This window comes from Rhipicephalus microplus, chromosome X (assembly GCF_043290135.1).
Source record: "Rhipicephalus microplus isolate Deutch F79 chromosome X, USDA_Rmic, whole genome shotgun sequence".
NCBI classification, from domain to species: domain Eukaryota; kingdom Metazoa; phylum Arthropoda; class Arachnida; order Ixodida; family Ixodidae; genus Rhipicephalus; species Rhipicephalus microplus.
Genome location: NC_134710.1, coordinates 396,582,026 through 396,610,018, shown reverse-complemented (window position 1 = coordinate 396,610,018; position 27,993 = coordinate 396,582,026). Strand labels below are relative to the sequence as shown.

Here is a 27,993-nt window from a genome sequence, read left to right as displayed (position 1 = left end):
CAGTGTAAACTATAAAATAGACAAAGCAAGAATTCACAGACCCATTCTGAGGCACAAGTTTGAAAACAGTTTTTGGGTAGATTTCTGGCTTTCACGGGCTGCATCCTTTGTTAATGTCCCTAGACATTCGTGTTCATAACGCCAAACATTATTTCTTCTCAACTGACTCGCCATGCAATGCTCTTACTTGAATATGAGGATGACCACTGTTTATTCACACTGAATGGTGCTCACCTTGCCAATTAGGTCCCGTGCCTCGGCGCGTACGTACGGAGGGAACTGCACCTTGCACTCGCGTATGCGCCGGTACGTCTCGTGCATCGTGGGCGACTCAAAGGGGGGCTTGCCCACCAAGAACTCGTAGATGAGAATGCCGAGGGCCCAGTGGTCCACCTTCTCGTTGTAGGGGGCAGCTTCAATCATCTCAGGTGGCAGGTAATCCAGCGTGCCGCACATTGTGGCCCGCCTGCGGCATAAACGCATGCTTTCACATTTAGGCTAACGCAGCCGCACATTTGTTCTCTCCTTCGTCTTTTGTCTAGCGTTTCCACTCAATGAGTCGATACCAATATGAGGAACATGGCTAAACACATTCCCATCACACTGGGTGCGTGTGCTGACGGCATAGTGGCTGGAGTGCCTGGCGTCTGTCTCCACAGAGTAACGCACTGTAGCTTTGATTACCTGGTCAAGCGCTTAAGCACAGTTTTCCTTTTTTGACCAGTTTGTGCACATTTTTACTGACGCCATTTCTGTGATAAATTGCCACCAAGCAATTCTCGATAGACTGCTGTACATCCTATCGCAGTGTAAAAGAATTTAACAGTCAGACGAACGCACCTGGATGAAGGTGCATGCACGGACCAGCCGAAGTCTGCAATCTTAATCTCGCCATTAATGCCGACGAGAAGATTTTCCGGCTTGATGTCGCGGTGGATGACGTTTTGTGCATGGCAGACTTTGAGCGCATCGCAGAGCTGGTAGATGTACTGAACACAAGAATAGTGAGAAAAGAGAAACCACATCATAAGGTGAACACTTTAGATAGGAATTTCTTGTGTCACTTTTTAATTGACAATAAAGAAACTGAACCAGGACCCATGTACAAACTTGTTTTTTCCAGGGGCTGTTTGAAGTCTTTAGTATTTTACTTCATTATCTTCCAGTAACTATCAGCCCAGGGATAAGAGACTTTGGCATATCACCCTCCCAAAAGTTCTGCCTACCACAGCATGAAATGACACGTGACACACCCGTCTGCAAATTCACAACCGAAAGGCTCGGCTATGTTCTTACAGTGGCAGCTCTCTTGTCAGTGAAACGCCTGGCCGAAGTAAGCTGCTTGTAGAGTTCGCCCTGAGGCGCATATTCCAGGATCAGATAGACCCTCGTCTCATCGTGGAACCAGTTGAACAGGCACAGGATGTTCGGGTGCCTGAAAAACATTTTGCAACAACAGACAAGACATGCTGCTGAAATGACGAGTGCCCACGGATCTGCCAGCTCAAGCTTTTTAACTCTGCTATCGCTCCAAGTTTACGCAGACGTGACATTTCACCGCATAATTCTTTAGAGACTGTAAAATCCCTCTATTGCATTTCATAAAATAAACTACAGAAAAATAATTACATCGTCTCCCACTAAAGGGAACCATGTGGGTATGCGAAGCAGCACTGGTGTTCACTTGCGTTTCCATTTGTATGTGTCCGTGTAGGTTTCATTTGTGTGTGGAGTTGTGTACATGTTGTGTACCGCTTATGTTGCCCCCCCCATTTGTGTGAATTAATGTGTGTGTGTGAGTGCCACAAAGTGAACACCCAGCGCTTCTAGGGGAGGGCAACGGAGCGAGCATGTGCAGCAGTATATGAGCGCACAGCTGTGGCAAAGAGATAAACGGGAGAAGAGAAACAAAGCGGAAGCAGCACTGAGCCACCTTCTCCTACGTTGCACTCACATGAAGAGGGGGCCCTTGGCGACTGTTCTCTCCCCCACTGTTTATGCGCCAACTCTCCCCTTTCCTCGCGCACGCGTAAGGAGATACTTGGCGCATGCGCACTAATGGTGGTCATGCTGCATGCTAAGTATGTTGGTATTCTTTCATTGCACCTCCACTGAAACCTAGCCAGTGGCCAGAAATCACATTGCCGTTCATCAGTGTAGCAGCAAGATGCCTCAGCCTGTTGGGCTACCATGGCAAGAAAACTAAGGAACATGGTTCCACAGGTTCGAATGCATATTATTACATTGATTTTGCTTATTAGTCGAATACAGGAGCAGGAGCATATGGCAGCAAAAATTAGGAGCAAATGTCAATAAACCAGCAAATCAAAACCTTTTGAGAGATACAAAAAAGCACACGTTCAGCAAGCTTCAAATTCATAAGCCATCAGGCTAAGTTCCACAAAGGCATGAAGAGTATTATCGCAGGTCTTTGTAAAATGCCAGTTGTCTTTGCAATATGACACTATTGACAGTCTTCAGCAAAGTGTTCCCAACAACACAGGCACGGTCACAGGCTTTAGATGAAGTTAGGGGTTTTACATGTCGAAACCGAGATACGCCATAACAAGGAGAGCAAATCAATTTCGTGAGATTATCCAAAATACTCCTAAATTTAAGTTCACATACATGCCATTTACATATCCATGGCCCTCACCCCTTTCAAGTTCCATCCTTCCTGAAACTAGAAAACCATGGCCAAAAGTCACATCTGTGTTCAAAATATCACCAACATGACCCAGAGACCTACACAGGCGGTGGCACACAAGACCACTGCCCCCCCAAATTTTTTTTTTCACCAAGGCACAGAAAGTGAAAAATAACCCTTGCAAGAGGGTGCCCCTCCCAAAATAAAATTGGTGGCCCCCCTTTCACCCCCTGAAAAAATTTCTGGCTATGCGCCGGACTGTTTAGCTACCACAGTGGGTGTAACAGCTGGGGAAGGAAACAAAAATCGCAGCATATTCACTCGAAACTTTAGCTAGAGTTCGTTCCCTACTTTTTCTACAAATTATGCCACATACCGAAATTTATGTTCACTGGCTGATTGGAGAACTGCTCGCTGCACAGTTGCGGCACATGCCTCAGTGGGAATGAAAAGAGGACCTGCAACACCTTATCAGCAGGCTTAGAAAACGCCGCTATCCAGTAATCAAGACTATGATGAACACGTGAGGCAAACGATATAGCTCGGCATGCAGCCAGAAATTTAGAACTAACTCACAACGTAGGCTAGAAATCGTTCCTTTTTCTTTGTACAAATGATGCTCTATGCCCAAATTTATAGTCACTGGCCGATTTGAGCATTGTTAGCTGCACAGTTACGGAGGTCACCGTAGAAGACAGACACGCGGCCGTGTGCGTGATCACATTGAAGGTAAGTTGCGTGTTCGAAGAGAAAAAAAGAAAATGTGCTCAAAGAAAATGTGTCCTGAAAGAAAAGAAAAAAAGAAAATGTGTCCTGATTTGCGTGATGTAACTTGTTTCTACCATGCCAACCCTGCCTGCTTTGCTTCCACCGTCCTTGTCGAGACAAGAGAAGAGAGAAAGCAATTTAGTGTGCAAGAAATGTTCGACTTTGCTGATACTTCACAGATTCCAAAGAATCTAAGGGCGATCGATTCATAAGGGAATGTTTTGTGAAATGTTTTTCTTAATGCATATTACTTCAAGGAAAAAACTGATTTTTTTCTAAATGTCAATTTTTTGGTTTTCTATCATGGGAAATGTGCACTTTTTCGCCCAACATTTAGCTGCAGAAAGCTTCTGCCTAGTTTTTGTTTTTTTATGAAGAGTTACAGGCAAAAATGTGAGACCACCGATCACCCACGAAACTGAAACTGCGAGCTTCGTCTGCATCATAAGATTAGCTTGTTATGTAGTATTTTCTTCGTTATTTAGCTATGATATCAAGTGCTAACGTAACAGTGCTCTAAAAGCATTGTCCACCCCTCATTTTTTATCATAAAAATCATAAACGTCTAACTAAATAAACATATAACATGTTACATGTGTTGTTCGTGCTCAAGCACTGATATGTGAACTTGTCAACCATCAAATTTGCTCTGGTTGACGCTGCGTGTCATTTCAATAATGACAGAAGAAGAACATTTGATATTATAAGCAAATCTGAATCAAGCCTGGTCTCTGCACTGCAAAAGCTTGCCTCAATATTAATTAGCACCTCAGCCTGAAAACACCGTGGTTCTTGTACTGACCATACAATGTCAGCTACAAAACAAAAATGCAGAGTTGCCACTCGAGCGAGGGCGCACAGCAGTAAAGTCCGCGACAAAAGTGGCTGCAAATATTAAAAATTTCAGGACTCCTGATCATCTTGGAAGAATGCTAACATCATCCTAATACATAAGAAAGGAGATAACAAGGACTTGAAGAATACAGGCTGATCAGCTTGCTCTCCATAGGATACAAGCTATTTACAAAGGTAATTTTTAACAAAATTAGGAAAACATTAAAATTCAATCAACCAAAGGAACAAGCAGGATTTAGAACAGGCTAATCAACAATCAAACACATTCATGCTATCAATCTGCTAAGAGAGAAATGTTCAAAATACAGCCAGCCACTACACATAGCTTTCATAGAATACGAGAGGGCATTTTATGTAGTAGAAATATCAGCAGTTATGCAGACACTGCGGAATCAGGGCACCGACGAAGCATATATAAACATCCTGCAAGAAATCTACATGGGATCAACTGCTACAGTAGTGCTTTATAAAGAAAGCAACAAAATAACAATTAACAAGTGTGTAAGGCAGGAGGACACAATCTCCCCAATGATGTTTAACACGGGCTTAAGGGAGGTTTTCAGAGGCCTAGAATGGGAAATGTTTGGCATAAGTGTTAATGGAGAGTACCTTAGTAAGCTGCCCTTTGCCGATGACATTGCATTGCTCAGTAACTCAGGGGACGAATCCCAATTCATGATTACGGAGTGAGACACCGAGAGCAGAAAAGTAGGTCTTAAATTTATCTGCAGAAAATGAAAGTAATGTACACCAATCTCGCAAGAGTGCAGCTCTTCGAGATAGGTAATAGTGCACTTGAATTTGTGAAAGACTGTGTCTACTTAGGACAGGTAGTAACAGCGGAGCAGAACCACGAGATTGAAGTAACTAGAAGAATAAAAATGGGATGGAGCCCATTTGGCAAGCACTCTCAAATCATGACAGGTAGTTTGCCACAATACCTCAAGAGGAAGGTATATAACATCTGCACCCTGCCGGCACTTAGCTAAAGAGCAGAAACCTGGAGACTTACAATAAGAGTTAAGCTTAAATCGAGGATGACGCAGCGAGCAATGGAAAGAAAAATGGTAGGTGTAACCTTAAGAGACAAGAAGAGAGCAGATTGCATCAGGAAACAAACCGGCGTTAAGGATATTATAGTTGAAATCAAGAAGAGGAAATAGACATGGGCTGGGCACATAGCACGTAGACAGGATAACCACTGGTCATTAGGGTAACTAACTAGATTCCCAGAAAAGGCAAGTAGGTTAGGGGGAGACAGAAGATTAGGCGGACAGATGTGATTAAGAAATTTGCGGGTATAGATTGGCAGCAGCAAGCAGAGGACCGAGATGAGTGGCGGAACATTGGAGAGGCCTTTGTCTTGCAGTGGACGTAGTCAGGCTGATTATGATGATAATGATTATTATCTGGTGAAAGTGATCTGCTTGTTCCCGTCTATTTTGTCGACATTCTCAGAACTTACATTCCTGCTATTTTTCCGTACGGGAACAGTCATAACTCTTTTGCTAATAAATAGTTTTGAGTAAAACTTGACACAATTCCTTATCAAACTAGTATGCATGCTTTAGTGCCCCATCGCTTGATTGCAGGTTGGGCACCCATGTAGTGTACAAGTATCCCAAAGGCGTACGGCCACTAGCGGGGGTTCAGTCTTAGCAAGCCGCCGGGCACGCGATAACCGTCGCTGTGGCGAAAACATGGTACTGCTGAAGGTCGTAATACTTGATTGTCTGCAGCAACATCAAAAAACCGTACAGAGCCCGTTGCAAAGGTGCAGCGGGAAAGCAAATGGGCTTATCCATGCCACGGGTGAGAAGTACTACACAGGGGTGCCACGAGCTCGTCTCCGTGGGCAAATGTGATTCACGGTGACACCAGGACAAAGGGCCCGGTTGCTCAAACGAGGGCAAAAACTCCGTGCGCATTGGCTTCAGATAAAGGCGAGCGTCCTCTGCAGGCGCAAGGCGCTGTTGGTGAAGTCCCGATGAGCCCCAAACAAAACCAGTCGACGGACGAAAAAGAAATGCGTGCTTACCTTATGTCGTCTCGGAGAGGTTCTCTCTCACTCCCGACGCACGTGCGCGAAACGTCCCGAGAGACTCCACGCATGGTGCCACAGTCAACATCCGCAACCGGGTGAGAGGAGTTAAACGTCCCTCCCCACTCTCCCAACGCGGCACACCGCGGAGGAGAGGAGAGTAATGCCGGGACATGAGAACGCAGAAAGAGGCGACGGACTAGCCTCGATTCTTGCAACGCAATGAACCTTAATGAGCAAACACCGTGCTACAATATTAAGGGGGGGACGCGGCTTTGGGATCGCGAAAAATGGCAAGAAAATTGATTGTTTGAAACTCAAGTTTTCAGTTTCTGGAACCTTTTTCTATCTGGTTCGAAAATACCTACACTGAAAACCACGCAGAAGTGCTTTGGAAAATTCGTTTCACCCTCCTAGGAAGGGAAAATTTTTTTGTAAATGGCAAGAAAACGGCGTTTTTCAAAAAATTTTAGCTTCGCGATGCTTGGGCCGGGAGCCGACTTCTTGAGCTCATCGGAAATAGCATTTCTCTGTCTTTAATTTTCCCGCCTCAGCTGACTCCTTTTTTTAACAACAAGCGAGCAAAAAGCAAATGTTTGAAGGTCGTTTTGAGGCCCTTGATTGGCCGTGGCCGCCATGTTGCCTCAGCTCGCATCGCCATTGGCCCGATGCTCGCTCCGGGAGATCGTCGTCTGCTGCTTGTGCGTCGCGAGGACATGACTCTCGAAAATCGCCACTTTGTGACGTGTTAACGGCTTGATAATCACTTGAGATATAACCACGCTTTAGTTACGAGCAGTAAGCGGATGCGGGATCAGGTTACTACGAGCGGGAGCGCACTCTACAAGCGCCGGGCGTCATCGGAGTCTTCTTTAGCCCTGACTACGCCGACAGTGAAGCTGCGGGCAGGAACGGCGCGCTAGCGCATTCGCGGCGACGTGCTTCTTCGCAAGCAACGAAGCTGAAAGCGGCGGCACAATCTGATTACTACGAGTGGCCGCACCGGATGCACAATCAGATTACTACGAGCGGGCGCGCGGCGGTCTACGAGTGCGGCGCGTCAACGGAGTCGGCTATAGGCTTAACTCCGCTGACAGCGAGACTGCGGGCAGAAACGACGCGCAAGCGCACTCTTGGAGACATGCTTTTTCGCAAGGAATGTACCACATCACTCGCTAGCTCCTCTGAATCACGTACGGGCATTTTACGCATCGGCCGCGGACAACGCAGTCAAGCTCGTCCCCCCCCCCCCAACCCTCCACTGCCAAGGGTCGCTCAGAACAGCGGCTAGCAATTTCGCGCGTCGTCATTCGAAAATGAGATGCCAAGTGCAGTGCGTGCCGACTTTTTAGTCTTCGTAGTTACACAATTCGCGCATCGTCATCGAACGCCGCCGGCAAGTGCATCACGTGCCGGCTGCACTGTCCACGCGGCCGCGCACCCCACGATCATATGGAGTGCTGTCAATAAGCTTTTGTGATGAAGTTCTGACGTGCTTTGAGGCGTGCTTGATATCGCCATGAACGTCCATGAATGTTCCGAGGTTAATGAATTGCTGTAGATTAGAGTTTCCGCGACCGGCTGTATGATGATGCGTTTTACAGCAAGAGCGGCGAAAGAGCATGTAAGAATCAGGAGCACGAATTTTTATATGCCTATTTTGTGTCATTAATTATTGTGCTAGAAATCCCCGTGCCACCAGTCTTCTGCCCATAATTTTGTTATTGAGAAAGAAGGTGTAGGCCGTCATGATGTGATCCTTATTTCTGATGCAATAAGCCTCTCTCCAAATAAAGAAAAGTTCAGTGAATATTTGTAATCAAGTACCTAATTACACTAATTACAATTTCAGCACAAAAAGTATGTGTAATAATTTCAGTATATGGTTTTATTCAATTGACAATCTTTTGTGTCATACCTATCACACCACTGCTTCATGCAAAGAACTTGGTTTGAAATCCATACTTGTTCTTTGTAAATCATGAAAAGGAGTAAATCGTGAAAAGAAGTCAAATATCTCAAGACAAACCAGAGATCACAATTTTTAGGTGTCTTAGAGACGTAAAGAAAGTTGAAACTTTAAGCGCAGCTTTCTCAATACTGTTTTTTTTTTTGACATTATGCTCAGCCCCTCCACATGGTTCAATGAAGAAATAATTTGTTTCTCGTAAAATATTTGTGGTATCACTTCAAAATTTTTTTGAAAGCATTGTGAGGTCATTGTTAGTGTCGGTGCCAATTTTCATCAATATTCAACGAGAAACAAAAAAGTTCATTGAAAAACGCCTGTCGAAAACTTCGACAGGCTTTTTCTCACAAGTGTATTATGGACATTGTGCATTGCTCGTGGAAAAATTAGCACGGGAACAATTGGACCGATTTCGATTCTGTTTTTTCCCCTGAATTCCTGAGCACTGCTTGTGGGTACAGCAATCTTGACTTTCTGTTTTATGGCCCTGTTATTTTTCTAGACGATGATTTGTTCCTGCCACTGTTTCTGACAATGTATGTCGGCAGCCATGATGATCTCTAAAAAAAGAGTACTTAATAAAAACTTCTGAGAGTGTCATACCCTGTAGCTTTCTTTTGAGTAAAGATCAACACCATTCGCAGCTTCCTGGCATGTTTTCATGCCAGGAAAGGCCAGCAGCTTCCTGGCCTTTCCACGAGCAGACCATGTATTTGTATCGTGCAGCATTATGTAACTTGAGAACTGCTGAAGATATCATGATGAAACTGCACAATTCCCAATTCGAGACACTTATGAGTATGCATGCCAAATTTCATTGCTGTAGGTCAACAAACCAAAAGTTTTTTTCAATGCCACCTCCCCCCTTAAATATGGCTGCCTGTTATACTTATGTGCCTTTAGTACTAGTAGATAATTTCTGGGTATTCATTCAATAAGAATTTTTTCAAAATATTCACCAGATCTCATTTGTTTTGGTTCACTGCACAGGCTAAAGCTTTTTTATTTCCCTATGTCTCTACAAAAATAATATTCTGAGATACAAGTAAAACTTGAGTTACAAGTATTGGTGTAAGGCCTACCTTTAAAAAATCTTTTTAATTATGAAAAGGTTACAAAAAATGTGATTGTTTATAATGCTCACATGTGTCTAAAATGGTGTGCTTTATATTGCAGACTAATATTCTGTAATGATTATTGCCTTAAAAAAACATTTTTGACTCTTGGCCTCGTACCTTAACAACGCAGGCGAGGAAAGCAGATATCTGCCGTGAGCTGTCATATTTAGAGATAAAAAGAAAAACAGTGGCGCGGTCATCGCTGTTACGGAAGAACGTACATTGGATGGCGTAACAAGCCTGCCAACGTCTCATTGTGTATGATAGCCGCACTACATTCAGCGTCAAAAATTAAGCTCACCTGAGATGAGACTGGATCTCAATCTCCCGTCGAAGTTGATGCTCCATTCCGCTCTTCTGAAGCTGAGACTTGAACATGACCTGAGCAAAGAGCATCACGCTCAGTTTGGTTCTCATTCGATGGACTTTACGAAACAACAGTGGTCATATGCACACAACAGTGCAGTAAAATTTGACAATACTGTACGTCTCGAGATGAGCCGATCTGTCATTTACACAAGTGTCACCAAGTAATAGCGATTGCCGCTGCTCATGCACCTTTGAGAATACCGAAGCGCCAGCAATCATTTCTATGTTCACAAGTTTTACAACTCCAATTTGTGATGTTCATCTTATGAGATCAAATGTGCTTCTTTCACTATATATAGAATAGGGGAAAACATCAAAGAAGCTTTGATTGATTTGATAGATTTGTGGGTTTTAACGTCTCAAAACAACTATTTGATTATGAGAGACGCCGTAGTAGAGGGCTCCGGAAATTTTGACCACCTGAGATTCTTTAACGTGCACCCAAATCTGAGTACACGGGCCTACAACATTTCCGCCTCCATCCTAAATGCAGCCACTTCAACCGTGATTTGAACTCGCGACCTGCGGGTCAGCAGCCGAGTACCTTAGCCACTAGACATCCGTAACGGGGCATCAAAGAAGCTTTATTCCACTAAGTCAGTAGTTACTGCTTGACGTTATAATTATAATAATACAAGGTAATAGATAACGATGCCAAAGAAAGCAAATGAGATAGGCTTGTGTGAATGATAGTAGTGTATTCAAATTCAAATTATTGAACATTTCAACGTATTCGCAATGAACCAATAAATGTATAGTATATTATTCCGCACGCAACTGCCTTTAAAAGCAACTTTTCTGTAGTGTAATAATGCTAAGCCAAAAAAGTACCTGTCCAGGAGAAATCCGCTCTGCCGCGAAGCCCCCCTCCCCCTCAAATTTAAAGTGTCCCGCAACATTTCTTGAGCATGGTCAGAAAATGCTGCCAATCAGCACTCGAGGCTAACGAGAACACGCAAGCCAAATTTTATAGCGCAGTACACGGCCTTGAATTCACAATAAATTCTCAGTCAGCTAAAAACTGCTCTCTTCTCTCAGCAAATGATACCACAAGCTCAACAATCACTCGTCACAACCATTGTATCAGCCACTGGCTGATTTGAGCATGGTGCGCTCAGTCATTACTAGGGGTTACTGCAGACAGCCGCAAGTTGTCTACATGAACGTGCGGGATAACATTGAAAGGTTGCGTATTCGAAGAAAAGAAAAAAAGAGCGTGATCTTCTTTCCCAGTGCCATCCCTCCTTGCTTAGCTTCCTCCTCTTTTGTCAGGACGAGAGAAGAGAATGCAACTGCAGTGGGAAACAAATCTTTGCAACTCCGCTTGTACTGGACAAATTCTAAAAATTTTTGCTGTGGTGAATTCACGAGGCAATAAGCTTCGTTACTGAATCCATTCCATGGCTACTTGAACAAGTGTTGCAAGGCACTTTTCAATAAGCATATTACCCTCAAATCAATTTATCATTTAATTAAGCCTAAAAGCTTGTTATGACTGCTTATATGCTCGTAAGTAAATATATTTTGATATCTTACGTATTTTACAGGTCATCACTCACACCCTACTGAAAGTTAAATCCTGCTACTACTCAAAGTTATTTTGACTTTCTTTGAACAAAAGAAATAGAGGTCCTATTTCAATTTTGAAGAAATAATGTACAGGTTAGTTAGGTGACGATAAATATGTCCATTTTTCTTTGTATATCATATATACTATTCGAATTCTCTTCAAAATTATTCTACTAAGATCACTATTCACTTTGAACCTAGAATTTACTACTCGCACAAGCCTAACATGAAATGTTATTAGAAATAATTGAAATTTACATGTTGAGAAAGAAAAGCAGATGAAGAGATAACTTGCCACGAGCAGGGACCATACCTTTGACTTTAGAATAATGCATCTGATGCTCTACCTAATGAGCTACACCAGCGGTCATCCCTCCGTCCACTTTATGGGGTGTGTGCGTGCATTTAAACACCAGAGTGTCAGTCAGCGCAGTCAGCAGGTATTACAGCAAGCGTGGAATATTTTTTGCCTGTTGGCATCACATATCATGTTATCTTACTACATTATGTTAGTAAATCGTATTGTTCATTGCAAAAGCTGTCACGGTCACTTGAGCGTTATAATATATGCAAATGAGTTTTTATGCAGCTTGCACTGTACTTTTACACAAAATAACCGTACGTTACCACTGCTCATTTAAACGTGGTAGCATAGCCCTAATGAAAGCCTGTCAAGGCCACTATCATCCATTTTTAGCTTTCTTTAGCAACCTAGCAGATCCTGCAGTGTAAATCAGCAGTTTTCAAAATATTCATGAAGTATCAAAAGTAGGCACATCACACAGAGACTAGTTTTACTCTTTACAGACTTCTCAACGATCAGTGCCCTGAAGCGCTGCTCATTCTCAGCATTCTCCCATGCGCCAGATCCTAGCACTCATGACACATTCCCGCACCGAACCACAGCACTTGCTTTTAAAGGGGCCCTGAAACACTTTTTAAAGTAACCATGGAACGAATTCACAGGAAATGTTTATTGCCTCACAAATTCAACACCAGAAAATTTCTAAGAATCCGTCCAGTGCGAGTGGAGTTAAAAAAATTTGCTGTATGCTACAATTACATTATCTCTCCTCTCGTCCCGACAAAAGCGCTACACGCTAAGCAGAGAGGGATGGCCAAGGCAAACAAAATATGTCACGCGACGCGTCGTGACCTTGAGGAATTTTTTAATTTCTTTTTTTGAATTTGCGGCTATTTCAGTGTGATCGCGCAGCATATCGCGACGATCTCTGTAACAACCGAGTGTACCACGTTCAAATCAGCTAATGGCTGATAGGTGGGCTTACTACGAGTGATTTTTGAGCATCTTCCGTCAATTGACGACATAAAAGAAAGCAATTTTTAGCTGACCTTGATAATTCACTGTGAATTCCAGGCCATATGTTGCGCCATAATATTTTGCTCAAGTGTTGTCAGGAGCCTCTACTACTGATCGGCAGTGTTTTATGAGCATGCTCAAAAAGTGTTGCAGGGCCCCTTTAATAATAAATCATTTGTACGGTTTCGCACCAAAACTACAATATTGTTGTGTGACATTAGGAACGAATGAGGAACCATCAGAAGGACGATGGAGACAACGAAGGTGATCTCACTTGTGTTGTTGTCCCGCCATTTTGCCTGCAGCTTCCCGAAATTCTACCTTTATATTTTGTAAATATATATATATCTTTCATTCATACTCTCAACCCCGCGACATTTGGCGGAGATGTTGGCAACAACATGACATGAGTAAACTTCGAAGTGGCCAAGGTTTGGTTTTTTCCACCATGGCAAGCCAGGGGCCCGCTCCTGCCGAAGCGATCACAACAACACAAGCGTGATCGCCTACGTCGTCTGTGATGGTTTCTCATTCATTCACGATGTCTAGCATATACCCCCCCCCCCCCGCCCCATTATGAGTGACTCCACAGAAGAGGGCCCCACAAATTTACACCATCTAATGTTCCTCTTAACATGGAGCGAGACTTAGAGAGTTTTATTATTTGACTGTACAGCAGATTTTAAAAAGCTATGGCTATAAATTCTGGAAAAAATGTTTAAAATACACGCGGGTTGCATTACAACCCAAAAATATTTTTAAATTGTAGATGGTGTTCTGTATACTGTTTTAGTTTTTCTTGTTCTTCTTGTTAATATACACTACCTGCAGATCACTGCAATTTCGCACAAGGGCAGCTATCGAAGGTTTATTGAAGTGGAACTAAAATTGCGAGCAGACTACGAAAACTGCTTTTTTAGACTTGTCACTGTATCACAGTTGCCACATATGAAGGTTATCTTTTATAATAAAAAATATATAAATGCAGTGCCTAGGCTTCAGTTTTAGTTATGTAAGTACCGCTAAGAATCATGTGGGAGAATCTTTGTTTATGTCATGAAGCTCCCCAGAAAAAGGTACTCAAACTCGGAAACAACGTAGAGGTACACCCACATTTTCTGTCACACTTTCAAAGAAGAAGGCCCAAAAATGATTTTTGGAACCGCGAGCACTCAAGGGTGACAAATTTTCTGAGAGATAAAAAAATTCTGCGTCAGACGATTGAGAAATCTCAAAATCAAGTTTTCCGACAAAACGAAGTCTTGCTCAACCTTAATGTGTATAGATGTCACACGTTGCACGAGTCTTTAGCATTTCGCCTCCGTAGAAATGCAACCACTGCAGCTAACATCGAACCACCGACTTTCGAGTCGGCAGCTGAGCAGTGCAACCACCATACCACCCCAGCGGACCACCACTTTCATTTAAAGCGGAAGCTGTTATGAGATCACAACTCGGGTCACGGGTGGTGCCGTAGTTCTTTGTTCGCCTCTCCCGCCGGTGTCCGTAACCACTTCGCAGGAAAAAAGACCAAAAAAATCACAGCATATCCACGGGGTGATTGATGACGAGTGGGCAAAGCTCCGGAGAGTATCATCAGTAAAGCCGTGAATTTTCCGTGTGTAATTCGCCCAGTCGATCATGATATAAGTACATCGTGAGAAACACTGTGTGTGTATATATAGAAATCAACTTTTATTTGTTCTTAGAGACGATGAATGGCTTGCGATGTCCCTTCATTATGATGGCTTTATGGTCCTTGAAATGAAGAGTGACCGGTTCCTGTATAGGAACTGCTCACCTGCCTCGCGAGTTCACACATTAGAATTCTACCTGCGAGCAAGCGCCGCAGCAACCTTGAGCGATTTACGCTCCGCAGCCGTGTCCATCCAATGACTCCGAGCGTGTAGGCACTGCGCCATGTGGCTCATGATGCAGACAGAAATTAGGTGCCTTCTTTCTTCTTCTAGAATCACTCAACGACTCTGAGCGCGCGCCAACAGCGAAAAAATTTCATTAAAAAGCTCCCCTAGCGTACGTCGCCGAACAAATGCACTCCACCAATGATACGTTCTTCATGTGACAGAATTCATATTACAACATCTCACACCTTTCATCATCAACTACAAGAACCACCATGTAGTTTTAAATTTATTACGTTTTAAGCTTATAAACCACAAGTATCGCGATCTAGTTTAAACTTTATCAAATACAAGCATAATCAACTACAAGTACCACCATTGGTGCCCATATACTTCACCAACAACAAACCCCATGGGATGTACAGACCCACGCCCTAAGGAGCTTCGCCCCTAAAAAATCTAGCACCAATGACACAGTGGGGCTCGAACCAGGGTCCGTTGCGTAGCAGCCCATAGTTCTACCATTCATTCGTGCCGGTGCTTGAGACTTGTTCACTAACTTTCCTTTGGCAGTCTTGACGCCGGGAAAGGAATCGCATTGAAATGAGTAAAGAAGTGTTTTATAACAGCAAAAGAACAACCAGGTGTCCGACAATGACAATAGTGTAACGAGTGGGTCCTCCAATGCTCTAACCCACTACAATATCTTTTTCTTGATCACCTATTCACTGTGGCGCATACCCACTTCAGCCATGATTCCTTGTCATCGTCAGCCACTGCATGAACAATAGGCACAAATTTCCTTGCAAGTGTGTAGCAGATACCAAACTTCTAAGAAGAATGACGAAGGATAGCAAAGCGAATGCCGGCCTACTGCCCAGAAATTATTATCATTAATGCTGTAGTGGGTACCCAGCAAGAGTGCTTGCAGCAGTTATCCAATGAGTGTTTAGAAAAGGCTCTGAAAGGTCGCTTTCTAGCTTTCGCTGTAACTGTGCTGCACTTTCCGCGCAGGCCTGGCGTTTTTTCATTGAGGTACCTTTACAGGGAAAGCAGTTGTGTGTTCCAGATGAGATGAAGCCATGTCAAGGTCAGAGTTTGTTTTGTTGTACGGAAGCAGTGAGCGTTGCATAGGGAAATTGAGCATATCATCTCGGCTCTCATTCAAACTGCAACTTTCTCTGGAAGGGTGCACGCTATTCGATTTGACATTTCAACAGTTTCTATACGACACAGCTGTTTGCATGAAGCCACACAGATGCGATTTTGAGGCATTGCAAAAGGGACGTTTTTCGTTTTCTCACAAAGCAAAATTATTGCTCTCCACACACCGAAGTAAGTCAACACACATGAAATATTTTACTTTGACCTTCAAGTTTTTGTCGCTGATTTTCTGCAAGCCAGTCCACCACAATGAACATTACCTCAACGAATCAATTCAACTCAGTTTATTCACCTTAAGGGTCACCCGATGCAGATATTACATGAGGGGTGGGTTAACAATCTTTCACATGATTTGCAAACTAAAAAGTTTCACAATGGTTATTTACACATTGCTGGAGCAAGGATGGGCAGGTAATGGTGCCAACATCAGTAAGATAAAATTGATCATGTGAAAAATTGTCAGATGTTCTTGTTTGACATTATAGCATTGCTATTTTCTTAAATATTGCCACCAGCACGTAGTGGGTTGACAGCAAAAGCGGCTCTCAATCTGGAGGAAAAAAAAGATCGCGTGCTTCTCTGCTCGAGAGCCAGCCACGACTGACGCATCGTCCTAGTGCTAGCTACCTGGTGGTTTAATAAATCCCCCAGTACTTGTGACTCATCGTGACAAACTGGTGGAAGTGTAGGGTAGTCTCACGGATGCTGCAGACCCCCCCAGGAAGCCGCGATACGAGTCCAGTGCCAGTCAATACTCCCGTGCATCGGACCAGCCGCCAAATTAGGGGATTGCCTCCGGAAGCCGACGATACTGCTCCCACCGCGTCGACAAACATGACCAGCGCTTCGGTGCAAACCTCGGCAACCGGCACGGGAAGCACGACGTCGAACCGCTACACGTTGGAAAGCCCACGCGCACCGGCGACGTTCCATGGCTCGGAGCACGAGGACGTTGAGGACTGGTTGGCGGATTTCGATTGCGTAGCCACCTTGAATCAGTGGGACGACGCGGCGAAACTGGGTCGTGTCTACTTCTATCTCGAAGACGGGGCACGTACGTGGTATCAAAACAGAGAGGAACAGCTGACGACGTGGCCCGAATTCTCTCGTAGACTTCTGCACACGTATGCCAGCGCTGATCGCCAAGAACGAGCTGAACAAGCTATTCTGGCCCGCGTCCAGCTGCCAAACGAAACTGTGACCACGTTCGTCGAAGACATGACGCGCCTCTTCCGACGGGCCGATTCAAGAATGACGGAGGACAAGAAGTTGCGTCACTTGATGCGCGGTGTCAAGGACCAGTTTTTTGCCGGCCTTGTGCGAAGTCCTCCTAAGACGGTCGCGGAGTTCTTGTCCGAGGCCGTGACAATGGATAAAATGCTGCAGCAGCGATCCAACCAATACGACAGGCAAGTCAGTGGCATGTCTACTGCCGACATTTTCACCGCCACTAGAACCAACAACGACTGTCTACGTGAACTCATCCGTGATATAGTACGTGAAGAGTTACAAAAGGCTGGTGTAACACCTCATCCTACTGTCAACTCTATTGCAACTGTGATCAAGGATGAGCTGCACCAGGCCCTCCGGGACACCTTGCCTCATAATACAGCTGTGCCAGCTTCTGCTGAATACCGCCGTGAGACAACCTACGCGGAAGCCTTGAAACGCCCTGCTGCAACGCCGCCATTATTCGTCCATCCTGTTCCTGCTGTTTCACTACAGTCAGCGCAGCACATACAGTACTACGAAGGCACGTACACGCCACCACCGTTGGCCTTTGTCTCTGGTGCTTCTGTCGCCCATCGTTCAGTGCAACCAGTTCAGTACATCGACGATCGGCGCACGTCTCCTCGAAAGTCTGGTGTTTGGCGCACACCTGATCGCCGGCCTCTGTGCTTTCACTGCGGAGAAGCTGATCACTTGTACCGCCAGTGCCCATATCACCATCTTGGGCTTTGTGGCTTCTCTGCGTACTCACCGCCACCCCGTTACGGCCAGAGACCGCGCGACATCGAAAACTACCTCTCCCAGCAGCATGCACCACCATCTGCCGGGTGCCAGTCGCGCTCGCCATCACCGAGGCGATATCCATCAACGCCCCAGCGGTATTCCACCACACGGTCTCCCAGCCCCCGACGGGAAAACTAACCAAAGCGACCTCTGGGGGCGGGGTCGCTGAACGTCGAAGCGCTGAAGACCTCCTATTGACGCAGAACTGTACAGAAACCGGCCCGACATCATATACTGCTGCAAAGGATGGCCGACTTTCACTCGACATAGTAGTGATAATTGATGGTTGTGCAGTTAATGCGTTAGTGGACACCGGCGCAGACTATTCCATACTGAGCGGGAAACTGACAACGCAGCTGAAGAAAGTCATCACGCCGTGGCAAAACTCGCAGATTCGGACAGCTGGTGGCCACGTCGTTACTCCACTGGGTGCCTGCACAACTAGAATACAGATTCAAGGGTACAGCAAGCTGCCTTGTTCTACGCGAATGTTCCCGTGACGTCATTCTGGGAGTTGACTTTCTACAAGAAAATGGAGCTATCATTGATCTGCAAGAGCGCCGCGTCACGTTCTCAGCCCAGCGAGCAATCAACGTGCAGGATGGTGGAAGGCGTGTCGACGTACTCCGTATTTCTGAACAGAGTGTGACGCTTCCTCCACGAACAAGTGTTCTAGTCGACGTAACATGCTGTGGTTTGGGCGATGGCGATGTGGTGGCTGAGACAAATTTAGAACACCTCCTGCAGCAAGGCATTTGTGTAGCTAGAAGTGTAATACACCTTCGTGATGGTCGATCTGAATTGCTCGTAACCAACTTTAGCAACGAGCATCGACATCTTTTCCGTGGCACTTCGATAGCGTTTGCCCACGAAGTAGCAAACGTCACCAACTGTTTCACGTCGGAAATAGTGGATACCGCCGACACGTCAATGAGTAATATTGACATCAATCCTGATCTGTCCACCGTTAACCAGACTGCACTACGAGCGCTCTTGTTCGAGTTCAGGTCTTGCTTCGCAACTTGCTCAAAGATCCGCCAGCCGTCCATCACTCAACACAGGATCATCACGTACGAGGACGCACGTCCGATACACCAGAACCCCTACCGCGTGTCGGCCAAAGAACGTGAAGCAATACGTACGCAAGTCACCGAGATGCTTGACGATGGCGTTATTGAACCATCTAACAGCCCGTGGTCATCTCTTGTCGTACTTGTCAAAAAGAAGGACGGGTCGCTACGCTTCTGCGTCGACTACCGAAAGCTTAACAACGTGACGAAAAAGGATGTGTATCCGCTGCCACGTATCGACGATTCACTGGATAGACTTCGTCGTGCCCATTATTTCACTTCTCTCGATCTCAAAAGCGGGTATTGGAAAATTGAAGTAGATCAGCGAGACCGTGAGAAAACAGCCTTTGTGACTCCAGACGGCCTATACCAATTTCGAGTGCTTCCTTTTGGCTTGTGTTCAGCACCGGCAACAATCCAGCGAATAATGGACACTGTCCTCGCAGGGCTCAAGTGGCAGACTTGTCTTGTCTACCTTGATGATGTGGTGGTCTTCTCTACCACGTTTGAGCAGCACCTTCACCGCCTGCGCAGCGTGCTGGAGGCTATCCGATCGGCGGACCTCACACTAAAGCCACAGAAGTGCCACTTCGGCTATAAAGAACTAAAATTTCTTGGACATGTAGTTAGCGCCGAAGGAATCCGTCCCGATCCGGACAAGCTTGCCGCTGTTGCCGAATTACCAGCTCCTTTCGATAAGAAAGCCGTCCGGCGCTTACTTGGTTTGTGCGCCTACTATCGCCGATTCATTCATGGCTTTTCACAGATAGCAGAACCTCTGACTCGTCTCACAAGGGACGACACACCGTTTGTCTGGGAAAACGAGCAACAAGCAGCTTTTGATGAGCTGCGACAGCGCATGCAATCAGCGCCCGTTCTCGCTCATTTCGACGATGATGCTGACACGGAGGTCTATACCGACGCTAGTAACATTGGGCTCGGTGCAGTGCTCGTTCAGCGTCAAGAGGACATCGAAAGAGTGATAGCCTACGCCAGGCGCTCTCTATCCCGTGCCGAGGCGAATTATTCCACTACGGAGAAAGAGTGCCTCGCAGTCGTGTGGGCAATCACCAAGTTCCGCCCGTACCTTTATGGTCGTCCCTTCAAGATAGTGACGGACCATCACGCGCTCTCTTGGTTGGCAAGCCTGCGTGACCCTTCAGGTCGGCTAGCACGGTGGAGTTTGCCGCTACAGGAATTTGTTGTCACCATCGTCCATAAGTCCGGCCGTAAGCATGAAGACGCTGACACACTGTCACGCGCACCCCTTCATGTCGTCAGTCAGGAAGCAGAGGAAGACGAAGGCTTTCTGGGCGCCGTTAGTGCATCAAACTTGAGCAAACGACAGCGAGATGATGCAGAGATTCGTCCAATCATTGATCATTTAGAGGGCCAGGGCGCAATCATACCACGTCATTTATCCCGCTCGTTGACGTCGTTCTGCCTACGAGACGGTGTGCTGTACAAGAAGAACGCTCGTTCGAACAATCGTGCTTACCTCCTGGTGGTTCCTCGAGACATGCGAGACGACGTCCTCTTCGCTTGCCATGACGAACCCACATCCGGTCATCTGGGCTACTCAAGGACACTTGCCAGAGTGAGCGAGAGGTACTATTGGCCAGGACTTTCAGCAAGCGTAAAGAAGTACGTAAAGAGCTGTCGGGAATGTCAGCGCCGAAAGCAACCGTCTGTTAAGCCAGCTGGTTTGCTTCAGCCCATTGAAGCACCCTGCACGCCGTTCGACCAAGTCGGCATGGACATTCCTGGGGCCATTTCCTATGTCTGCGGACAGCAACAAATGGGTGATCGTCGCGACCGACTATTTGACACGCTACGCTGAAACCCAGGCGATCCCACGAGCCACGACTTCTGAGGTAGCACAATTTTTTATGCGCCACATTGTGTTACGACACGGTGCTCCTTCCAGTGTAATAACGGACAGAGGGACGGCATTCACGGCGCAGCTTACGGACGAAGTTTTCAAACTGAGCAACACCAGACACCGAAGGACAACTGCGTACCACCCGCAAACCAACGGACTTACTGAACGACTGAATAAGACCCTCGCAGACGTGATCTCAATTTACATCGACGTACAGCACAAAACGTGGGACCGGATCTTGCCTTACGTGACCTTCGCGTATAATACCGCCGTGCAAGAGACCACGCGATTCACGCCATTTCGGCTTCTCTACGGCCGCGAAGTGCAGACCATGCTAGACTCAATGCTACCGTGTCAGGACGAAGACGAGTTGGCAACAGACGCCGAAGAATTCGCAGAGCGTAGGAAGCCCGGCAGCTCGCGCGACTGCACATCGGCCAGCAACAGCAGGCAGACGCACGACGCTATAATACCCGCCACAGAGAAGTGTTTTACAGCCCCGGAGATCAAGTTTGGGTGTGGACGCCCGTCCGCCACCGTGGCCTCAGTGAAAAGTTGCTGAGCCGGTACTTTGGCCCATATAAAGTGTTACGTCGCGTCAGTGACGTGAACTACGAAGTGGTTCCGGACTCAACACCCCATGCACGGAGCAGGACACGGCTGAGGCCGGACGTAGTTCATGTGTTGCGCATGAAGCCATTTATTGCGCGTTGTTCGTAACTTTTCCTTTACCGTACAGCGTTTTTTGTGTTTTTTGTTTATTTTGTGAACTTACTTTCTCGTTCATTGACGTTTCCTATGTTGGCACGCTCTTCAATTTTTACTTTCACTTCATCCGAATTTCCATTTTTTTTCACGTGCCTATGTAGTAGCATCGCGGTGCTGCTGTGTACTTTCCTTTCCTCTTTTTGGTACTTCTTTTTTTTCTTTTCGGAAGGGGGGATAATGCCACCAGCACGTAGTGGGTTGACAGCAAGAGCGGCTCTCAATCTGGAGGAAAAAAGAAGATCGCGTGCTTCTTTGCTCGAGAGCCAGCCACGACTGACGCATCGTCCTAGTGCTAGCTACCTGGTGGTTTAATAAATCCCCCAGTACTTGTGACTCATCCTGACAATATTGTTTGAGACTACCCTACACAATGACTACAGGCAACCCGATCCAGACGATATGACTATATCACCATCAACACATTCTCACTTAGTTTGGGAACTTATACCCGTGCCACACGGGCAGAGAAAATGGCAATTACCTCTTAATGCCTTAAGATTGAATGTCAATCGCGCGGTGCCACACGGATGAATGAAATGGCATTCGGCCAAATGCCATTCGTCACCTAATGCTATTGCCAAAACTCATTCAACTGAGTTTTGGCAATAGCCGGAAAATACTGTAAGATCTTCAGCTGGAAGATACTGTAAAATAAATGCGACAGGCACCATTTTCCTTTAAGCTGTGGATCTGACAAGCTTTGGCCTAGGTGTAGCTTTGGCATTCGCTTTGGACGTGTAGCAGCGCCGCCGAAAAAAAATTTCATTCAGGAAATCAATGCCTTCGCTACCGAATGCCATTTTCTATGCCTGAGTGTCTTGCATGCTTTTGGTGTTGCTGCATGACAATTAACTTATCTCTTTTTTTATGCACCTCCAGCACATGAAAGGTCTGCCACTGCTAGCCTCGTGAATTATTGTCTCCTTGTGACGTCACACTGCAATGACATGTTACTGGGAAATCACCCCCACGATTCCACAACCAGCAGCGGTATTGATATATTCAACGCCTATTTAAACACCACATCACTACTTTTAAGGCACTCGACACCAGTGTTGTTACTTACAACAAGAATCTGAAAATATATAAAATTTGTGTCAGCACTCCTTTGATGCCGTTATAAACACTCTAGCTATGCTGTTATCTATGCACCATACTACTTTGCTCGTGATGCATTGACCTTGGAAGGTGCTATTTAAGAATAAACACATGCACAGTAAACAAATACATTTGTTAGTGAGCAATTTTATCATTACATTACCTGCAGTGCGCAATTAAACTGGGACGACCATGTTCGTTAGCAGCTACAAGTTTAGAATCCTGGAAGTATTACTTGCCTGAGCTGGCATGCTTGTCAGTGCCAAAACACGGCTGCAGACAAGCTTCAAACTTACCTTCAGTGCCACGACGTACTTGGTTGTCTTCTCGCGTGCGAGGTACACATTGCCAAACTTGCCTTTGCCAAGTGGCCGACCAATCTCAAAGTCCTGGAGACACCACTTCTTGACCGACCTGCAATGATAACAGAATGGTGAGTACAGTTGATGGGGGTAGGACATTGATGAACGAAGTTGAATGACAGCGATGATAAGATTTCATATGCCGAAAGCGACACGATGAATTATGCGCACGTACCAAATCCCCAGATTCCTCACCTTGCGCGTAGCCTCACCTTGCGATTGTACGCGTGTAGCCATAAATCTCCCGATAAACTGCCTCAACATCAGCGAAGAAATCTGAACAAATTCAAGTCGTACAGAACAGCCACATATCGATAGTTATTGGGACCTAAGCAGCTAGCAGACGTTTTCCGCTACTGAACCATGCAGAGGCGTCAGTAGAACAAGTGAAGTGTGGGGGTGCGACAGCTACACCCGGCAAATTGATCAAATGGGAAACACATGCCACCAGACTGCGCCACTTGCTGCGAGAGAGAGAGCTTCGGCAGAGTCAAAGCACATAAGACTTCTGAATACCGTCGACATTGGAAAAAGCAATATCTCGTCTGGGCTCGCAGCCGTATTCAGATGCAATTCAACCAATTGACGTAGCTCGCAAAAAAGTGGCACCAAGCTAATGCCAAAGATCGCGAACGAGGCGTAAGGACGCGCTGTTCTTGAAACGCCGTTACATTTCTTCTATGTAAGACACTGCTCTTGTCAATTCCTTGACGAGGCGATGTCGTGGCTCTCTCTGTAAGGCAGCTGAGTTTCGGAAAGCTTTTCAAACGAGGACATCACGACGGAACTCGTGATGACATCGAAAAGAAAGCGCGAGCTCGCCGAGTGCTTCGAAATGGTACTCACATGACGGTGAGAACGTTTTCTGGCACAAGGATGACGTGCAGAGAGACGACGAGACGCAGCAGCAGGCGTCACGAGTAAGAAGGGCGAGTGAAGCAAGACTGCTATGCGCCGCAGACCCACCACAGAACACCGAGCAACCAATTCGATCGAATTTTGCTTGCTTGCTTGCTTGTTCCTTTCTTTTGTGGCTCTCACCCACTAAGGGGGATTGGCCAAGAAGCCGGTGGTTAATGCAAGTAAATACATATAGATTTTCTAGATTAGGGGAATATGATTACTGTGTTTTGACTGGGGAAATAATTTGGCGCAATGTCAGGAAAAAAAAGAAAAAGGGGGTGGGAGAAGTAATAGAATTTGTTGAATATCTGTGGTGGAATCGTTATATGAAATTCTCCTGAAAGTTGAATCATTGCAGTGTATCAGGTAAAGAAGAAGTGGTAGTGTGACTAGTAAAATTCGTGAGCTGATCGCTGACTCAGCAAGGTAATCTTCTTGTGTTATATATGAGTTCGCAGAGAGATCGAATTTTCCGGCTGCCGCTGTCCACTGCACCCGCGCCCATGAACACAAAGTCGACGCTTGGGGACGCACCAGTCGGTACCAGCGAGTTTGTATCATTAATTAGGCATAACTCTTTGGACATAATTTATTATTAACTAAAATCAATAAAAACAACATGTAATAGTTTTAATAAACTGCATAGGTAAAAATAAGTTCTGGCTTGATGCAGTTTTGTTTTCGGTACTTGTACGACTGTGATTGGACTGACTAGCTCTCTTTCCCCTCTCTCATGTGTTTTCACTAATAACGCAATCGCGACTAAGAAAAGTAATCACAATTGGACTAGATCGCGATAGAACATGCGCCGTGCCTGTAGTGCCACTCTACCTGTTTAGTATCGTGTGATGGGCAGCACATCGTCAAACGGGAAGCTTTGATTATGATCAGGGCAGATCCGTATCTGGTGCGGCTACGCGGTCACTCTTGATCGCGATCAGGTCCGATCGAGATCAAGAATATTGTTGTAAGTGCATCATAATCTGGCCAAGAGATCGCAATTTGATCGACGTCTGCGCATAACTACATCCCGTTCAGGTTAGACAACGTAGCACCGACGAGAATCAAATTTGTCGCACCCATTGCATATCTTTTTCTTGAATAGAGCCAATTGTGATCGAGAATGTGTTCCTTATAGCATGCCCTCCTCTGGTTATTCCAATTGTACTGATTGAGTTTTCATCACCTTCAGAGTTCATCCTTAAAGAGGTACTGACACAAAAACGTTGGCCTCGCATTTTTTGCTGCAATGTGTTGCTGGAGGCCTGTTAGTCATGACACGACACATTTTGCCTAAGCACGCGACAAATAATTATTTACAGGCCCCTCATTAATAATCAGTTTCAGTTTCGATTTGAGAGAGTTTAAAAAATTGGGTTCATCTGTCGCCAATTAGCGTGTGCAGTTTTTGACCACGTCAACACACAAAACTGTGACGCACTTTCACGTGATTTGCAATAAAAAATAATTTTTGAATAGAAAACGGGACTGGAATGTCACCAAACACATAACTCTTTAAGCATGCGCCACGGCCACGCACTCGCAACCAGCCGCCGAGAAATATAGACTGCGGGAAGCACGGAGGAAAGAAAGGTAGGAGAGGCCCTGACGTCACTTGTTGTGAAGCCGCGATGTAGCCGGAAGTCGGCCATTTTGACTGGGCGAATCCTTTTCTTTTGTTTACATCTGAATGTAAAGCAGACCGACTCCGTGCCGATTTGGAATTTGTATATAATTGCACCACATAAGGCACGAATCTCTCTCCGGCTCGGAAAGCACGTGAGCTGCTCCGCGCGCGTGTCGTGACGATCCGAAATTAATGGAACAGGGCTCAACAGTGGCCCAGCGTGTCACTTTTGGCGAAATAATTTCGTCCGAGTATTAACGGCGAGTAACAGCTCACCGACAACGAAGCAAGTACAAGAGAATGCGCGCTAGATGCACTGACAACAGTGAGTGTTTTCACGTCATTAATTCAGCAACTGTACAGACAACACAAGCGGTCGTGCGCCTTCTACGGTTGCATTCCGCCACGCGGCCGACGCAGCATTTGGCCACTATGTCCATGTTCCGCGTGAAACTCACCGACGTCAGCATTCTGCGACTGTGGTGACTTTGAGCACGGTGCAAGTGACACTTGAACGCGGTTGATGTTACGTTGAGAATACCCTTCATCCCCCCTCAATGACCTTTTGAGCCTCCAGTTTCCCCGCAATAACGTTCTTGCAGAGTACACACTTGTGTCTTAACCAGTAAAACGGCCTTAATAAAAAGGCTGTACTCACATATGAGTAAATCTGTAACCATACAAAAAATTATGGCGTTGTGAAGTAATCAGCAGAAAGTCCACAGTTGGCATGAAACTTTTCAACCTTTATTCAAAAAAAATAATAAGAAACAGATCTTCAACTTTTTACACCTCAACGGCAAAATAAATCATGCGAAAAAACCCCCCGTAACCGGGGTGAACCACCCGCAGTGCTTCTGCAAATAGCACGCAACTCACTCGGGCATAAAGAAAAATAACGAGGACAAACATCAAACATGGGTAAAAGAAAAGCACTAAATGCAAGGAACTAATAGAGTTCTGACAAATGTTTACCACAGGGGCATGAAAAGCAATATCAATACCGTCTCAAGAGAGTGCTGCAGTGCAGAATTTCAGATATGGTAGACGTGAGCGACTTATTTTTAGGGGGCGAGGCGAGTCTGCGACACTACTGGTAATATTACAACATCAACATCGCTCCATAATTAAACAATCTTTTGTAGCACGGCCGATTGCGTGCAGAAAAATTGTAAAATGCTGTTTTCTAAAGGTCCTAAGGCAATGCTACCCATCGTCACCAAGCAACACAACTACCACAATTTAGAGCAAGTTACATGTGTTATTTACACAGGCATATGGGTGCTCTGTCGAGATATTATCACATGAGCTTCATGTCGTTTTTTTTTCAGCGAAAACCGCGGAGAAAGCATTTTCTAGTACTAATGCATGCCGGCATGGTGACGCTGAACGCTTGATATCTACACAAACACAGCATTAAACAATGTGCAAAAAACAAGAGTGGCTATTATAACACTGAGCTGTGGAAACGGGGGGTGAAGTTACTGTAAAAATGCATGACGTGTAAACCTGAATGGCGAAGACCATTCATAACATCACTAGAGAGAAATTTGAATGTGCATTCTCCACGTTTAGAAGTGGGCCGTACATCTTTCCTTTTCCCTTGTTCAAACTAGCGCCGACTTCACCTCCTCTTGCTGGGATGAGTCGATGCAATTTTCACAACCGAGCAACCAGATGCACTTAACTTTCAGTTTGCAGACAGCAAGTAGCAATGAATGAGCAGTAAGTTGAAAGCGAGATTCAAAAAGCTACAGCATGTACATAGCTGTGACCCAATGTGACGACACCGGGCGTGTGATAAAACAATTTTTGCAACTGCCGACACATGCACTCAATGTCCCATTTACGGGTCAGTATGACTCTGAAAAAACAAAGCAGGCACCTTTTTTTGCAGCACAAAGGTGTGAACACTACCTTATGCCCTATACTGTTAAATTCAGATTTACAACACACCTCATTATCAGAAAAGGGATATTTGTGTATAATTAGTGATTTCAAAGATTAAGCCCCTATACAAATTAGCTGCTTTAAGTGTTGCTAACACTGAAAAACACGCATAATATTTATCGTTAAAGCAATGTTTGCTGGGTGCCAACAGCCTGGGCTGAAACAACATTAGACATGCATACGAAGGCTTTCCGAGCGCTGAGTAATTATTACAGTATTACACCTTTGCACATAGATTCATACATTCAATGTCGCAGACCAGATAAGCACAAGCCTGCCAACTGCAGCAAAGCCATATCTTTTGCTTTCTCAATATGGCATACATATGCAAAAGTCACAGTTGGCTAAGATGCATCATGTCCACATACACGTGATTTGGCAGCAAAGCAAAGATGATACCATACATGCACGTACTGGCGCATTCACGAACCGGTGTATGGTGAAAATGGTTCATGCACTGTACAGCAATATATCCCTCTCGACAGTTGGTTCAAACCAGTACCGAAAACTCTCAGCCCTGCTCGCGAAACAAATTATGTTTAAGAAACCTCTTTAAACAAAAGCAAACGCTTCAGGAAGGTGCCCATTGCAGATAAAACGAAAGAAGCTTCAAAACAGAGTTTATAGACCAGTTGAA

General features: G+C 45.4%; 1 protein-coding gene across 1 annotated transcript; it reads right to left on the bottom strand.

The window, feature by feature from the left end:
- Positions 1 to 59: 59 nt before the first annotated feature.
- LOC119186811 (aurora kinase A-B-like) lies at positions 60 to 23,812 on the bottom strand. Its single transcript, XM_075880169.1, has 6 exons — positions 23,723 to 23,812; positions 22,811 to 22,928; positions 9,700 to 9,779; positions 1,297 to 1,435; positions 841 to 989; positions 60 to 466 (listed from the first exon to the last, which is right to left on the bottom strand). Coding segments are annotated over exons 1-6 (744 nt in total). The 5' UTR covers positions 23,725 to 23,812; the 3' UTR covers positions 60 to 210.
- Positions 23,813 to 27,993: the final 4,181 nt, after the last annotated feature.

Bases quoted from the DNA above. Each gene is read 5' to 3' on its own strand.
- LOC119186811 (XM_075880169.1), bottom strand. The intron at 9,780-22,810 runs GTAAGTTTGAAG...CTCTTTGCTCAG, and splicing joins AGTACGTCGTGGCACTGAAG to GTCATGTTCAAGTCTCAGCT. The intron at 1,436-9,699 runs GTGAGCTTAATT...AATGTTTTTCAG, and splicing joins GAGATCCAGTCTCATCTCAG to GCACCCGAACATCCTGTGCC.